Source organism: Sinocyclocheilus rhinocerous, unplaced genomic scaffold, assembly GCF_001515625.1.
Source record: "Sinocyclocheilus rhinocerous isolate Xijiao unplaced genomic scaffold, SAMN03320098_v1.1 scaffold827, whole genome shotgun sequence".
Taxonomy (NCBI): Eukaryota; Metazoa; Chordata; class Actinopteri; order Cypriniformes; family Cyprinidae; genus Sinocyclocheilus; species Sinocyclocheilus rhinocerous.
In genome coordinates this window covers 719,268-735,366 of record NW_015633173.1, presented here as the reverse complement: position 1 = coordinate 735,366, position 16,099 = coordinate 719,268, and the positions used below count along the sequence as shown (strand labels likewise).

General features: G+C 36.4%; 1 protein-coding gene, 1 long non-coding RNA gene and 1 pseudogene across 3 annotated transcripts in view; 1 reads left to right on the top strand and 2 right to left on the bottom strand.

Annotated features, from left to right (window-relative positions):
• Positions 1–5,252: 5,252 nt before the first annotated feature.
• LOC107743321 (dehydrodolichyl diphosphate syntase complex subunit nus1 pseudogene) lies at positions 5,253–7,398 on the bottom strand (annotated as a pseudogene).
• A 2,136-nt stretch (positions 7,399–9,534) lies between these two features.
• Positions 9,535–11,962, bottom strand: LOC107743305 (uncharacterized). Its single transcript, XR_001640393.1, has 3 exons — positions 11,881–11,962; positions 10,525–10,678; positions 9,535–9,983 (listed from the first exon to the last, which is right to left on the bottom strand). It is a non-coding gene; the product is annotated as an uncharacterized LOC107743305 (long non-coding RNA).
• The window catches only part of gopc (golgi-associated PDZ and coiled-coil motif containing), a 14,912-nt gene continuing 10,764 nt past the window's right edge, over positions 11,952–16,099 (top strand). The window contains exon 1 of one of the 2 annotated variants that reach the window (XM_016556479.1): positions 11,952–12,436. In XM_016556479.1, the coding sequence (XP_016411965.1) occupies positions 12,155–12,436 (282 nt within the window). In that variant the 5' untranslated portion in view covers positions 11,952–12,154. The remainder of the gene's footprint in view (positions 12,437–16,099) is intronic. The other variant, XM_016556480.1, reaches the window with a different exon arrangement.

The following is a 16,099-nucleotide window of genomic DNA, read 5'->3' as shown; positions in this document are numbered from 1 at the left end:
TCTGTCTGTCTGTCTGTGTCTAACCATATATCTCTGTTGGTCCGTCCATCCATCCATCTATCTGTCCATCTGTTCGTCCATCCATCTATCTGTCTATCTATCTGTCCATCTGTTCGTCCATCCATCCATGTCTAACCATATCTATCTGTTGGTCCGTCCATCCATCCATCTATATGTCTATCTATCTGTCCAACTGTTCGTTCGTCCATCCATCCATCCATCTATCTATCTATCTATCTATCTATCTATCTATCTATCTGTCTGTCTATCTGTCTGTCTGTCTGTCTGTGTCTAACCATATCTATCTGTTGGTCCGTCCATCCATCCATCTATCTGTCCATCTGTTCGTCCATCCATCCATCTATCTATCTGTCCATCTGTTCGTCCATCCATCCATCTATCTATCTGTCCATCTGTTCGTCCATACATCCATTTATCTATCTGTCCATCTGTTCGTCCGTCTGTCTGTGTCTAACCATATCTATTTGTTGGTCCGTCCATCTATCTATCTGTCCATCCGTCAGTCCGTAAATAAAAGTGTGTCTAAGCAGATTCTAACATGTTTTGTATCTTTAATCTGAACAGTCTTGGCCTGCATGATTAAATCATCATTATTAACAGAAATGCCACGCAATATTACTCAATGGTTCTGTTATACAACAGACCACACTTTGTGCAATACTTTTACAAATTAAATCAAAAATATTTCATGAGTTTCAAGATTTTCTAATTCTCCTGGTCCATTCATCACAAAGGAAATGGAAGGTCAAGTTGAGTGCATTGCATTGTGGGATACATTATTCCTGGCAGTGAGCTTGCTTGTATACTGCCCATATTGGTAGTAGTTCTTTATGCAAACAGAAATGTGTCCAGTGTACATAATAGTAGTAGTTAGTATGCTATTCCAAACACAGCAAATATCATACAGTTGATTTCTTGACTGAAAGACAAAATCAATTTAAAATTTCATGCAGCCTGAAGAATGCTGATTTATAAAGAAGCCTTTATCTATTTCCTTTGCTGAGTGCCCGTGACTGGAGCATGACTGCTTTGTCGAGCAGCAGGAGACAAACACCCTATTACAAGAGAACGACCTGACAATGTCTGTACTATAAATAGGCACAAATTCAAATCAACAAAAACGAGGGAACTGCAGAGCTCATAAAGCAGGTCCTTGAGTGGATTTATGTGTCTGCTAATGCATCCCGACTGTTGTGTGCTCCCTGAAACAACCTAATGATAATTTAGACTTTGGCTAATCCACTACGAGATGTTATTTTTGTAGGCAGGTCTGAATTATGCTTTCTAAGCACCTCAGTTCAATATGCCCTGGTGATCAAATTGATTTGTTTCTATTCAAGGTGTTATCATGCTGCAATATTTATCTCATTAGCTTCGGGGGGTGGATCACCTAAAGCGGCGGTCGATGCCTTTCTCTGACTGACTGAAGGTCCACACGGACTTGTGCTTTATTGGAAACATGTACAATAAAAAAAAGAACAAAGGATTTTTAACAAAAAGCTCCATATAACAAACACTAAAGGTCATTCAGACAGACACAGATAAGTTCTTAATCCACTATCAATAAATACGCCCGTATCATGCTCAATGAAATTCTGTTTGTTGGTTTGTTTGATTTTTCAATTTTAGTAAAACAGTGGGACCAAAAAGCTACAAGACTTAAGACTCATTTGGATACTGTATTCCTCGACTAAACAAATTGTTTACATTTCATTAGACAGTGAAGAAAGTCATTTTTAGGGAATGATGCAATCTGCACCATACTACTGAAATTATATTCACATTATAAACATAACTGTTCAATGTATAATAAAAAATAATATAATAAAAAAGAAAAATATTTGTAATTAAAAACATTTTACAATATTTAAATATATATATATATATATATAAATAAAAAAATATTAATAATTAAATAATTACATGCTTTATTGGTAATATGGTTTAGCTTGTCTCCATATTTGAATGGGCTATACACATTTTTCTAATATTGAATTTATACGTTTTTTTCTAAAGAGAAGCCTTCAACCCCATTATGACAACCCACCCTTTAGAATAAGAGTTTGACCTTTCTGACATCATATTTCATCATATTATGCATTTCATAATATTATGATATTTGCTGTATTTTTGCACTGACCTTCAACTCCAAAGCATTTTGAAATGTCCAGGTACTTAGGGCCTGAGGTAGGAAAATATGATTTTCTGAAAATTCAGCTTTAACCTTATTAAATAAAATAATAATAAAAAAACATTGAACACCTGAAAAAAAAAAAAACATTTTCTTACTGATGTGCATCTTGTAACTGCTTTTAGGTCTTAAAGGAGTATTTGGAGAAATTTAGCATTACATCAGTTGCTCACCAGGGGATCCTCTGCAGTGAATGGGTGCCGTCAGAATGAGAGTCCAAACAGCTGATAAAAACATCACAATAATCCACAAGTAATCCACACCACTCCATTCCATCAATTAACGTCTTGTGAAGTGAAAAGCTGCATTTTTGTAAGAAACAAATCCATCATTAAGAGATTTTAACCGTCGCCTCCAGCCAAATTACAAATCCATAACCATGCATGAGGGCAAGTACATTAATTTCCCATTTTGGGTGAGCAATTCCTTTAATATGGAATTTTATAGGAAACAAATTTTATATAACTTTTTATAAAAAATATATAAAATTTCAAAGGAAACTAACTATATAATACATTTAATATTGCTTTATATAATTTACATAACAGACTTGCATAACATCTCTCATTTGATAACGCAGTACTTTTCACACAGTATGGCAAATCTTCTGTCTGCTTATGTTTCATCATAATTTAAAACAATGGCAAAATATGGATTTATAAATAAGACATAGTTCCATACCAGACCTCACATTTACTCACCTACAACAATCAGGATAACTTGTACACAAGATACAATATTTTGTCCTAATGTTCGGAGGCAGGTCACAACAATTTGTTCTTCAGATACTCCCAAACATCTTGACAAACATTTTCTCAAAAGAGTCCCTCAGTGCAGCTATTAGTTATCAAGTCGTCATGTATTTCATGTTCAGTCACTTACATGAAATTGTTACAATGAAACTCACACTTTTATTTACTCTTTATAGACACAAAAAAATGGAAAGTAGATTCTGTAAGAGGCTTAAGGCAATAAACCCTTCTTGCTTGCAAGTGCAGTTTGTGAACCAAATGCATAGGAATTCATGTAGAAGAAAAAAAATATGAAAAGAAATCTAAGTGACATGAAAAATAGCAATAAATAATTATGGAAAAGCTTTTCCAAATAAAATATGTAATACATTAAAGATGATGAGGGACATGTAAGACCGAATTAGTTTGTACATTTCAAACTGCATCGAAAATCTAAATTTACACCAAATTTATGTTAATTTCCAGCATTATTCTGTCCTCCTGATATGCTTTTAAAAATGCAACCTGACATATTTTCAATCCCAGCAACAATCCATAATGAAACTTCTCCTGTGAGAGCATGGGAATATGAAAAGCAGCTTTTAGTAACTCTGAACATAGTCAACCGTAGATCTGAGTAACAGATACTGAACCACCGAATGAAGGGTAAAATTCAAAGGCAACCAGTTCTGGTATGCTTTTTCATCTCAAAGCAGTCATTGTCACAGAGTGAATGTCACCCAACAGAAGCAATGTAATCGGTGGCCCAGATGTTCATAACACCTGTCCTCACTGACCTAAATGTGTGAACTACTTCAGAAGCTGCATTTTTGGACATGGAGGTGTTTTTAATAAGAACAGGAGAAATTTATGACAACCCCCATCCTTCAGCTTTGACGTTCCAATTACATCTACTACTTATGAATGTGAATTTAAAGTGACAGGTCCCCCAACAATGTAAATTCATCCATTCATGCCTTTGAATCCCACCTTAGTTATTTTACTCCGTAGAACTCACAAGGAGATATTTATTGCATTAAGTTTAAACTGCTCTTTTGAATATAATGGAAGTGAATGGTGACCACAGCTGTCAGGACAGGATTTTCAATTTCGGGTAAGTTTAATTTCAGTCCGTTTCTCACACAAGATATTGTATGGCTTCAGACAGGTTGGAATATAGTGCTTGAGTCCTCCAGACAACATTTGTGGCGGCAAGTACTTTTTTGTACATTCTGGAGATTGAGATCATCATCCTTAGCTGAATCAAGCTGAATTATAGGTAGACGAATTGTAGAAGAATTATTTATGATGTAGCCAATATACCAGCAGAGTTCCTGTGACTGTTAGAGTATGTCTCTAGAAATGCCAATGCCATGAGTTCAATTCCCAAGGAACATAGCGATAAAATATATAGCCTGAACGCAAGTCACTTTGGATAAAAGTGCCAGCCAGAAGAACTGTCAGTTAAAAGAAAAACCACACACCATTCAGAAGCAGGAGGTGTGTGAGTGAAGCTGCAACAGAAGATCATTCCTCTTTTCATTTCGACTTCACCTCAGAAGAATCAATGCCACTCTCAACACAACTACTGTTAAAGGATTCCAGTAGCGTTTATTATACATTCACGCTGGACACTAGCAAACCAACCCTTTCAACGGCAACCCATGAATTACAGATTTAAGACTTCTTCTGGTAAGCAGAACGATGAAAAGCCTGTGGCATTTTATGAAAAAAAAAACAATCACGGATCTCACGAAATATTAATGTGAAACATTTCTGATGCATAGAGAAATTGACAGAGAAAAATAACAGACGTCTGAATGAAACAATATTTACTGATGACAAATAAAAATCAAATAAAAACATAATTAGCACCACAAGCCATTACAAACGGCGAGAGCTTTCGGGGGGAACGATGTAGAGCAGTCAATTTACGCACTTAGAATTACAAACTTCAGGGTTTAATGCTAATTATTGTCATTTGTGGCACGCACGTGCACATTCATACAACACAATTACGAATAAACACACATAACCATTTAAGAGAGCTTGTTAAGCCTTAATGGGAGCATGACATTGCAGAAAGACAGGTTCGGCATGCATAAGATTCGTCGAATAGAAATCTCTTGCACGTTTGCGCCATCTGAAAGCAGCTGTGCAACTACAAGCGCATTTCTCTCTCCAAGGGCTCTCGTTTGCCGTGAAGTCACACTAGAGTAACACTAACTTCTGTAGAGTTCAGTGCACTTTTACAAACTGCCACCATACCAAAGTGTCCAAAGATACGGGAAAGTAAAAAAAATATGCCCGGCAGGCCTTGGCGGAGAAGAGCAGAGATGATCCGGGCAGAGAAGAGCAGCAGCAGCGGGTTGCTGGCGCTGAGGCTCCAGTGCTTGTACTGTAAACATGAAGAGATGGACGGACCCCCTCCATCCCCTCTCGCTCATTCGGTTCCTTCTGTTCTGCTCTCTGCGGACTCTTCCTCACTTGCCCAACCGCTGATCGCACATCGCATAGCGCTGCAGAGCACCAAACAGGTCGTCGTAAGAGACGTCTACATGGGACGGCATGGAGCTACAGGTGGAGAGGAGAAAAATGGAGAGAGAATGAATACTTCAGAACTAGGGCTGCACGATAAATCGCACTGTAAACATGAAGAGATGGACGGACCCCCTCCATCCCCTCTCGCTCATTCGGTTCCTTCTGTTCTGCTCTCTGCGGACTCTTCCTCACTTGCCCAACCGCTGATCGCACATCGCATAGCGCTGCAGAGCACCAAACAGGTCGTCGTAAGAGACGTCTACATGGGACGGCAAGGAGCTACAGGTGGAGAGGAGAGAAAAATGGAGAGAGAATGAATACTCTAGTAAAAATATTATTGGGGGGGGGGACAAATAATAATAAAAAAAACTATTGATTAATTGGATATTTATAAAATATTGCTTCGGCTGCATTTCATGATTTTTAGCTAAACCTTTATGTGCAGCACAGAATACAGAATCAAATAAAAACTAAATTCAAAAAAATTCAAATAGAGCTTAAAAAAGAACCTCTTATGCTCACCACGGCTGGATCAAAATTACACAAAAAATATTATGTAAAATATTATTGCAATTTAAAATAATGGTTTTCTATTATAATATATTTTAAAACGTAATTTATTTCTGTGATCGAAGCTGAATTTTCATCATCATTACTCCAGTCTTTAGTGTCACATGTCAATGATTGTCTTCTGGACAACTGTGATTGTGTAGCCTAGTGAACCAAACTGAGAGACCATTTTGAAGGCTCAGGAAACCTTTGCAGGTGTTTTGAGTTGATTAGCTGATTGGCCTGTCACCATATTCTAATTTGTTGAGAACCAAAGACTTAAACTACTTCAGTCTGTGTGCACTGAATATATTTAATACACGAGTTTCACAATTTGAGTTGAATTACTGAAATAAATGAACTTTTCCACGACATTCTAATTTATTGAGATGCACCTGTATATCTGTTATGCTGAATGACGATGGAATATTATTTCACCCATATTTTGACATTTTATTTTCACAGAAGTTATTTGAAACATTAAAGTAGACACTTTAATGTGTATAAAATCACTTTAATGTATATAAACTTCTTATGTATACAAAATCACTTGTACATTTAATCTGATGCGGAAACCAAAATGGGACATGTCGTCTTTGACCCACATTATTACAGATAACCATAACCATACTATCTGACATCAATATGAGCAAAAAAGGCATAAAGGCAATCATATGTGAACACAAAGTACTACACCAATACATCACGTTTGTGCATTGATCTCTTTGCTCAAGTCATGGGTGTTGAAAAAACAACAGGTGACTGGATGCATGTGACTGTCATTCACTTCTCTTTATTCAATGCATAAGAATCCAGATTAGTCTTACCTTGATTATCATAAACACTGACATATGAGATGCCTACTGCCATGCACCAGACCACTAGATTGGCGATGTCAGTGAAGTGGATCTCCTCCTCGGTGATCAACAACCCCACATGAAGTGGCAGCTTCTCTAACGTCCTGCCATCGGCTCCCCAGCGAACCCGGCGGCTGGTCCGTTTGCCTATGGGTCCAGTCTTTTTCGGATTATGAAAGCCGAGGGCAAGAGGCAGTAACAATCCCAGCACGGCCCGTTTCCACCTCCAGATGTGGACTCGGAACCAGGCGAGCAGCGCGCGCTGGACATAGAGCAGCGCGTGCAAAAACCGCCACACCATCTCATTCAGTAAAGCCATGCTTTAAAGTCTTTTAAACGCGTCCAAGTTGAATATATCTATGGGATTTTGAAGTAAATTCCTCATATTAAAGTAATCTGTGTACGTGTGAGCGATGGTCTATCGAAAAATTTGCCATTTTGGTCACTGCCAACACCGCAGCGCGTCGGCTGCCATTTCTTCCTCCTGCCAACCTTTCCACTCTGAACCCACTGCTGTGTGACATGGAGCTCTCTGATTGGACGGCTGACAGAGCGTTGGCGCGTCATTCTAGCCGCTGGTCTGGGATCGGTTGTGACGTTTTCTCCGCAAGTGCTAAGGCGGGAGATGAACATTTGACGGCTGATCTCAGATCAAAACAAATCAAAATTAAGCCTTACGCGATATGGTGCCCTGTGATTGGCTGCTGTACCGGTAAGTGGAATGTGCGTTTATCCTATTAAATGTCTATTAATTTGATCAATGAATATAATAAGCTCAATATTTTATGTTTACTTCGGATATACATTTCAGATTTTACTTAATCTAATAGAATATATAAAACGTTTTCATAAAACAACTTTTAACACGTACTAACTAGCCAGTGTTTAATGGATCAGCGTTGCAACTATAAATTATATTTAATATATATTTTAATTTAATATTATTGTATTTTATATTATATAAATATTATATTGTATTAGAAGTGTAAAAAATTATATCATTTATTAATATTAAATTACAAAATATATTAAATTAATACTTTCAATATTATTTATATATTATATTTTTATATGTTACTATGACAAAAATGGCTTTTTATGGGTCTGTTTATGATTTCTTTCTGGAGGTTAATGAAACAAAGCCATCTGAAAACCATCTTTTCCAATCCAAATACAGTTGATTTTATTTTAACGCGTCCATATCACTGATGGTGACCAAATTGGACAAAACACCACAACAGTGATCATTTATTGTTCATTCTGTATGGGATGGCAGAAACAAAACATGCAGCGAGGCAGAACAACATTGCAGTTATGTCTTCATATGTAAGGATTACATTTACAAATCATAATCATCGTATTCCTCGTTGTCTATGTGATCAGTTTTTCTCTCCAGTAACAAATCCCTGGTCTGCTTCTCACAGATATCTTGTGCCAGCACATAAGCTCGCCATTCATCAAGAGATTCATGGACAGGCTCGCTGCAGAAATCAGGCCTGATTTCCACATCCTGTGCCAAAAGGGCCTTTTTGACCTCAAGGAGTTCACAGCTGCACTGCCACGGGTTTCCATCCAAATATAGAAGTTTTAGTTTTGGTAGGTTCAATGCAGGCAGGGTGGAGAGTTTGTTGTTGCGCAGATTTAACACCTGCAGTCGCCTGAGAGGCTTCAGCTCACGTTCATGTATCGTGTCAATGTTGTTCCCCTTCAGATCCAAACGGACCAGTGTCTCAGGAAGGCTGGTATAAAAAGAATATAAAAAAACTGATTAAAAGAAACAGTTATCAAACAGTTATCATTTAACATGACCAATTAACAGAGGTGTAAAGTATTGGAGTAAATGTAATTAGTTAAGTTGTTTTGGAATTGGTGACTTGTAACGTGTAGTGGAGTAATTTTCACTGTAAGGTATCAGTACTTTTACTCAAGTATGGTTTTTAGGTACTCTTTACACCTCTGCCAATTAATCACATCATAAAATAAACAAATAAATGCATAATGCATAAATATAGTAAATGTATGCATGCATAAATAAATGTGCAAATGAATAAATACATCCATGAATAAATGCATAAATAAACAAATACATAAACTCATAAATAAAAAAATAAAAAAAAACATTTTCATTACTTGAAATAAAATGAACGATAACTGAAATAAAATAAAACATGCGATGTGTTTTATTTTAACTAGTTGCCAAGGCAATGTTTCTCATTTTCATTTAGTAATGACTTGAATAACTAAAATAAGACAATAAAACTGTAAAAACTATACAAAAAGGCAAAAACATACCAAAATTACTCAAACTAACTGAAATTAAAATGAAAACTGGAAAATATTAATATTAGTCATTCATTAATATTAATCATATTAATTAATATTAATATCAAAATGTTAAAATAAAATAAAAACTATAGTATTATTTAAATGATACTAAAAAACACAGACTGACTTTACTTCAGAGGAAATCAAATGAATATCAATATGTGACCCTGGACCACAAAACCAGTCATAAGGGTCAATTTGAAAATATTCATATTAATTATATTAATCATACTAATTAATATTAATATCAAAATGTTAATAAAAAACTATTATTTCAATGATACTGAAGGTGAGGCGGTTTGAAGACAAATCTAACGTTTTTAGAAGCTGCAGTGAAGAGAAGAACGTTGATGATATGGAGGAGATCCTGTTGCTTCCCATGCTAAGCAAATGTAGAAAGGGCAACCTGGGGGCGCCATGTATTGATTCGATTTTATTTCCATCCAGATAAAGACACTCAAGCTTTTGAAGTAATGTTAGGGTGTTTGCGCGCAAGGTGCTAATCTGGTTATTCTGGAGGTTCAGGACCCGCAGCTTCTCGAGGCCCTCCAGGGGTGACTCTTGTAGGCTGTGGATCCTGTTGTGGCCCAAATGCAGGATCTCCAGGCCAGAGGGCAGGCCACGGGGAAGCTGTCTCAAATAGTTTTTTTGAAGGTCCAGAGTTCTTAACAACACGTGAGATCTGAACACATTGGCGTCAATCTGCTCGATCCCACCAGAAGACAGAACTACTTCTTCAAGGCCTGGCAGACCAGAAAAATCTCTGGCCTATAAATAACACAATCTGTTTAAAATCTACCAGTATAATAGGCACTAAGAATACATGAATAATAATCATTAAAACTTTAATTAGAGAAAAATCACATAGTACAAAAATGTAAAAAATGAAACTAAAATTTCGAGAAAATTAACAAGAAAAAAATGATTTCATCCACTGAGAATGAATTAATCAATCAATCAATGACTGAATGAATTGATGATGATTAGATAGATAGATAGATATAGATAGATAGATAGATAGAAATAGTCAGTAGATAGATAGATAGATAGATAGATAGAAATAGTCAGATGATAGATAGATAGATAGATAGATAGATAGATTACAGAAAAATCACATAGTACAAAAATGTATAAAATGAAACTAAAATTTCAAGAAAATTAACAAGAAAAAAATTATTTCATCCACTGAGAATGAATGAATAAATCAATCAATGACTGAATGAATTGATGATGATTAGATAGATAGATAGATAGATGTTTTAATCCTGAACAGCAAAATAAAATCAATTAAGAACAAACTAAAAATTACCTTCAGTTCTTTGAGATGATTGTATCCCAGGTGTATTTTCTTCAGGTTGTTTGAGATGAGCGGTGGTACAGACTGAACCCTAAAGCACTGCACTGAGGTTGCTTGCTCACAGATGCAGTTTTTTGGACAGATGTGGCTGCAGTGGGCATGTTGACTGTAGAGTAAGACACACAGAAAAAGGCAGAATACCATCATTCTGAGAAAACAGCTTCAAACGCCTCTGTGCTGAAGCAGTATTTTAAGTGTCTGAGGCTTAAATAGCTGAGCCAGATTCACCCTTGTGAGAATAAGACTCCTCTGCTTTGTTTGAAACAATGGCTGAGATCATTATCTTGGTTAGAAAACAAAATTCGACACCAGCAAGGAACTGACATATCAGCAGTAGAAAGTCCTGTCTGTTTGCAAATGTAAGAAACTTGCTGATAAACTATTTACAACCTATTAGTTAAACAAATGCATTTCTTCTGTATAAATGCTTTGGCCTCTCTTTGCACTCAGGAATATTCACTTCACAAAATAAAGTTTTAAAACCAAAAATGTATAAACATTTTATATTTTGGACTACTGGATTAAAAAACTACTAACATTACTGACTGTTTTTTTTTATAACATAAAGTTTTAATTTCTAAAAAGCTTAAAAAAATTAAATGAATGAATGAATGAATAAATAAATAAATTCATCCATTAATAAAGGTTGGGTGGTGCAGCAAATAATCACAAATCTCTGGTTATTTGAGCCAAATATGATATCATAATCGATTAATTTAACATTTGATAGTATGTCATTAGCAGTGTTATTTAGTATCACTGAGATACTACTGTAGTTTTATTAATATTTTGAATCAGTTTTTATTTTAATATTTGCTATGTTTATTTTACTTTTAAAGTTTTAGTAAATTTGTTGTGTTTTTGTACACACGCGCACACACACACACACACACACACAGTATATACATATAGTTTTTATTGATTTTATTTCAAATTAAACTAAATTAAAACGAAAAATGTTGCCTTTTTATATTTTATTTTATTTCAAGTAAGTTTTTTAAATTTAATTTTAGTTTCAGTTTTAGTTAATTATAATAACCCTGGTAATTAGTTTAAAGGTATTATTATTATTTCATCATAATGTTCTCTAATTCAGGCTTACATAATTATACGGTTTTCCTAAATATTACAACTATTAAACAATATTAATAACAGAAACCAAGCGTGTATAGGCATTATTAACAAGTGCAAATATATTATACAGTTCAACAACTAATAAAATGATAATAACTACTGTGTTTATATTATGCCACAGACGGTGTTATCTGCTGTAAATTCCCACGAAGTAATTGAGGAGATCTGACGTACTCAGTAATCGATTCGCTCGTCTATCGACGGCCTTCTTCATTGACGGGCCGGCCTCATCGTGTGGCAGACCAAACTAATCGATCCACGCTGTTGACTTGTGCGATCTCGGATTTCCTGGTCAGATGAGAGCACGGAAAACACATCAACAAATCATCACTCTCAGTCTATCACATCGGAAGTCTATTGTTAATATAACTTAAACGGCCGGGTGATCGCCCCGAGTAAAGGACTAGTTTCAAGTTATCTGTGTGTTCTCCCTGTATCCGTGTTAAAGATGTCTGCGTCCGCTGGCGGTGTTGTATCTCCGGGCTCGGCCCTCTCACCCGGTCCCGCTGCGGCTGCCGGCTCCGGTATGTCCATGTTCCGATGGCTGGAGGTGCTGGAGAAGGAGTTTGACAAGGCGTTTGTGGATGTGGATATGTTACTGGGAGAGATCGACCCGGATCAGGCAGATATCACATATGAGGGCCGTCAGAAGATGACCAGTCTCAGCTCATGTTTTGCTCAGCTGTGTCACAAATCCCAAACCATCTTTCAGCTCAACCACAAACTAGAGGTGAGGAAAATAAATGGATGTTCTTCTACAAAGTCTCCAGACAAAGTTGTTGTTCTTTCGTTTACTGACATAGGAACTGCATGGGACTGACCCACTAGTACTTAATGTCAGAATAGATGATTATAATGGCTGTTAAGTCTTTAATGACTGATTTTTTTTATTTTATTCTACATGAATAGAATATAAATAGGTTATGAATGTTCTCTGAATTTTCAGCTTCATGTTTCAGATGGATTTCGAACTACTACCAATCTACTCTCACCAAAAGTACCATGTAAATATAGCATTGACACATAAATATAGCTTTTACTACCATACACATGGTACTTTTTGAAAGGGGCAGGATTCGCATGGTCTTAGAAAACTTGGAAATATCAGGGAGTTTTTGAAGTGTATTTTCCACACCTGGAAAAGTCACGGAATCTCAATATGTCATGGAAATTTCTATAGTGATTTCAGTTTTGCAATAACTGCAACATTTAATTGGCTGTAAATTGTTCTTTTTGAGTGTAAAATCAATGTAAAAAAAACACTTTGGCAATAAGGAGTGGGAACCCTGAAATGAAAACGGCTCGATAATGTTGAAATATTATATGTATAGATGTCAACAGTGCATCATTTGCATTTTGAATTATTAATTTCGATCCTGGTATTCTGTTTCAATAATGTTCTTGTTGCGTAAACATAAGGTTTTCATTCCACATAGCACATTGCAAAGCTTTTGAGACGTAATTACAGTGCACTTCTTTTGGTCAATAAATAAGGCCTACAGTACAGTTAATCTGGTTATCGCACAATAAACCCAACAAGGTGATCAAAACCCCTTCGCAAAGCAAGTCTTGTACGTCTTGTGCATAATTAGTGTGAAAGTTGTACATTTGAAAGTTTGGCAAATGAGCTTCTTTGCATTGTCAAAATAAACCGTATAGGCTGAAAATGGTCAGAAAATTAGATGAACTCATGTCACTGAATGGCCTGTTATGTTCCCTTCAGTCTGCTCGTCACTTCATGTAGGCTGTCTGATAAATAATGCATATGTGCATTGAAATTAATGCACTTGTCGTTTTGTTTCTTTCATTTTTCTCTGGACACACAGATGGCAGTATTCTGGATGTCAACTGCATAAACATTAAAAGTTGCCAGTTCAGTATCACATTTCTTTATCCACCGGAAATGCTTTGCATATGGTGCAAACCGTGTTGGTGTAGTCACAAAACTAGGTGGATAGCATATAAAAACCTGTTAAACCTGTTTAGCTAATGCCAGACTGGTCATTCTTCTGTTTAAACTGACTGCAGTGCATCACATAAATGATCCCTTAACTTTAACAGCAGCATAACATGCACTTATGTGCCAGGTCATGTTTGTATTAAGTATTGTTGCTGTTGAGCTCCGCTATCCTGTGCTTTTTCTGTCACACAGTTTGGATAATTGGCATCTTGTCTGTGCGTTAGCAGATTCCGGCTTCTCAGGAGACCTGCTCGTGTAATCTGCTTTTCCCACCACTTTTCAAATCTGTTAATGGCTCTTTATCAAAACTTACAGTCCAATTTGAAAAGCAGTATAATCTTCCACAAGGGAAATTAATCGTCTTTGCCGTGGAGGAATCACTTGAGTCCAGGAGATAATAATTCAAAATAACAGGTTCTCGACTGTAGTGACTCGCCGGTATATTTGTGTGGGAGGCTGAATTTCTTTCTGAAAAAGTAGTTTAGCAGGTGAAGAGGTCGCACATACACCCACCTCTTCACCGTCGCAGCTGAGCAGAGCAGATTAACGCACGGCTTGATTAAACACTCCCTGCTGTACAAGAGGAGAGTTGGATGTGACAGTGAAGATTACAGCTTCCTGTCCTTAAAAAAGTACTGTAGCGGTACTATGGCGCAATGATGGTACCATTTCATGCTATTTATGTACATGATAAGGTACTATTTAGATGGCATTGTCAACCCGTAATGTGATGCATTGCTGAAAGAAGCAGGATTTTTGATAGGGATTTATTATACCAATTAATTTTTTGTCATTTCGAATGATGTTTTAGTGGGGGTGCCTTAATTAGTGTGCTGTGCATTAGCTATTAGAAAGTTTTCACAGCAAACATCTTTCTGGAAATGTCGTGTTCGGAAATGAATGCCATTTAAAACACTGCCAGTAGACATGAACATTCAGATAGATGTTTTTTGGTCACTGCATTGCGTCATTCACTTTTTTCGGTATCTTAAAGTTGCGCTGAAACAGAAGAGCTTGTGATGCACATTTGAGTGAAGCGGATTATTAAAAAAAATAAATAAATGTATGGTGCGGCCCATGGTTCTATCCATTAGTTGTTGACTAGATGCAGGCAGATCTGAATGTGAGCTTGTAGTCGATTGTAAAAATGGGACAGGGCTTACGCAGACTAAATAATTTGAGAAATCCAGCAAACGTCACCAGAGAGAAGTCTGTAGTTTCACTGGAAGATCGAGTTATGACAATTTGTTTAAAAAAAAGAAACATGCATGGATGACTTTATCACAATTAGATCAGAAAACAACCATTTAAAAATTTTCGGAATTCATATTAATTCATATTAACTTTAAATAATAAATCATGCATAATAATTCTACAAACATGGATTAAGACAGTAAATAGGGTCAATTTTGATTTCATGCTGACTTAAAAATCTACTCCTGTGATGTCATTTTCCAAAGGATTCATCCAAATATCTGTACCAAACACCCTCTCTGAAGGCTGCTACTCTATAAAAGGTCTCGGCCTGCAACAATGAGGCATTTTTCTCTAGTCATAGGCTGCAACTACCTTTGTACTTTGGTGCCATCGTTTCAGTTGCATTGTTAAGTTCAGGGAACATATTCGATTTTGCTAGTAGAAGTGTTGTTACAGAGTATATGGACTTACTAGCATTTTAAAGTAGATTGTCACTTTTTATTGGGATGGGCTGCAGTGGGAATCTAAAGTATTCAGAGTAGGGCTGTCCCAAAAAAAATTCGAATTTCGAATATTCGTCGAATTAAAAAAAAAAAAATCCACATTCCAATGCAAAAACGTTGCATTCGAATTTTAGGTCTGCATCAGCCGTCATGCAGCCTTATCAGTGGCGCACGAAATGCGACAACAATGTAAGTGTCATTGCTAGGCCTGTCACGATAACAGCTTATTGTTGTGCGATATATTGCCCCAGAAGTAATTGTGATAAGCGATATTATTGTCATTTTAAAGACCATTTTATGCCACTGAAGAGCATCAGTGTGGAGAAGATGTTGTTTACGTCAAAACTGAAACCAAGCCGTTCACACAGAACGCATATTTATCACATTTTCTAGCTGGGCATCTATCAGCGTTGCACTCGCGTCTTACACAAGAGAGCGGCACGTTTAGAAAGCGTAAAATTAATGTAAGTTCAACTTTTAAAAATCATGTCTCAAGACGTTATGGCGGTTTTTCCCCATCCCACTGTATCTCATATTTTTAAATGAAGAAAGTAGCCTACTCTTTGTGATTGGGAGATTTTTCCATCTACAGATTTTTCCCTGACCTTCTTTTCTCTGTAAATGAAGGGTGCACACTATTGCTGAAAAAAAAAACAATCACTACCAGTCAGATGTCCGTATGCACAAAGGGACAGATCCCTAAACAAGACCATATCTGCAGATGAAACTTTTT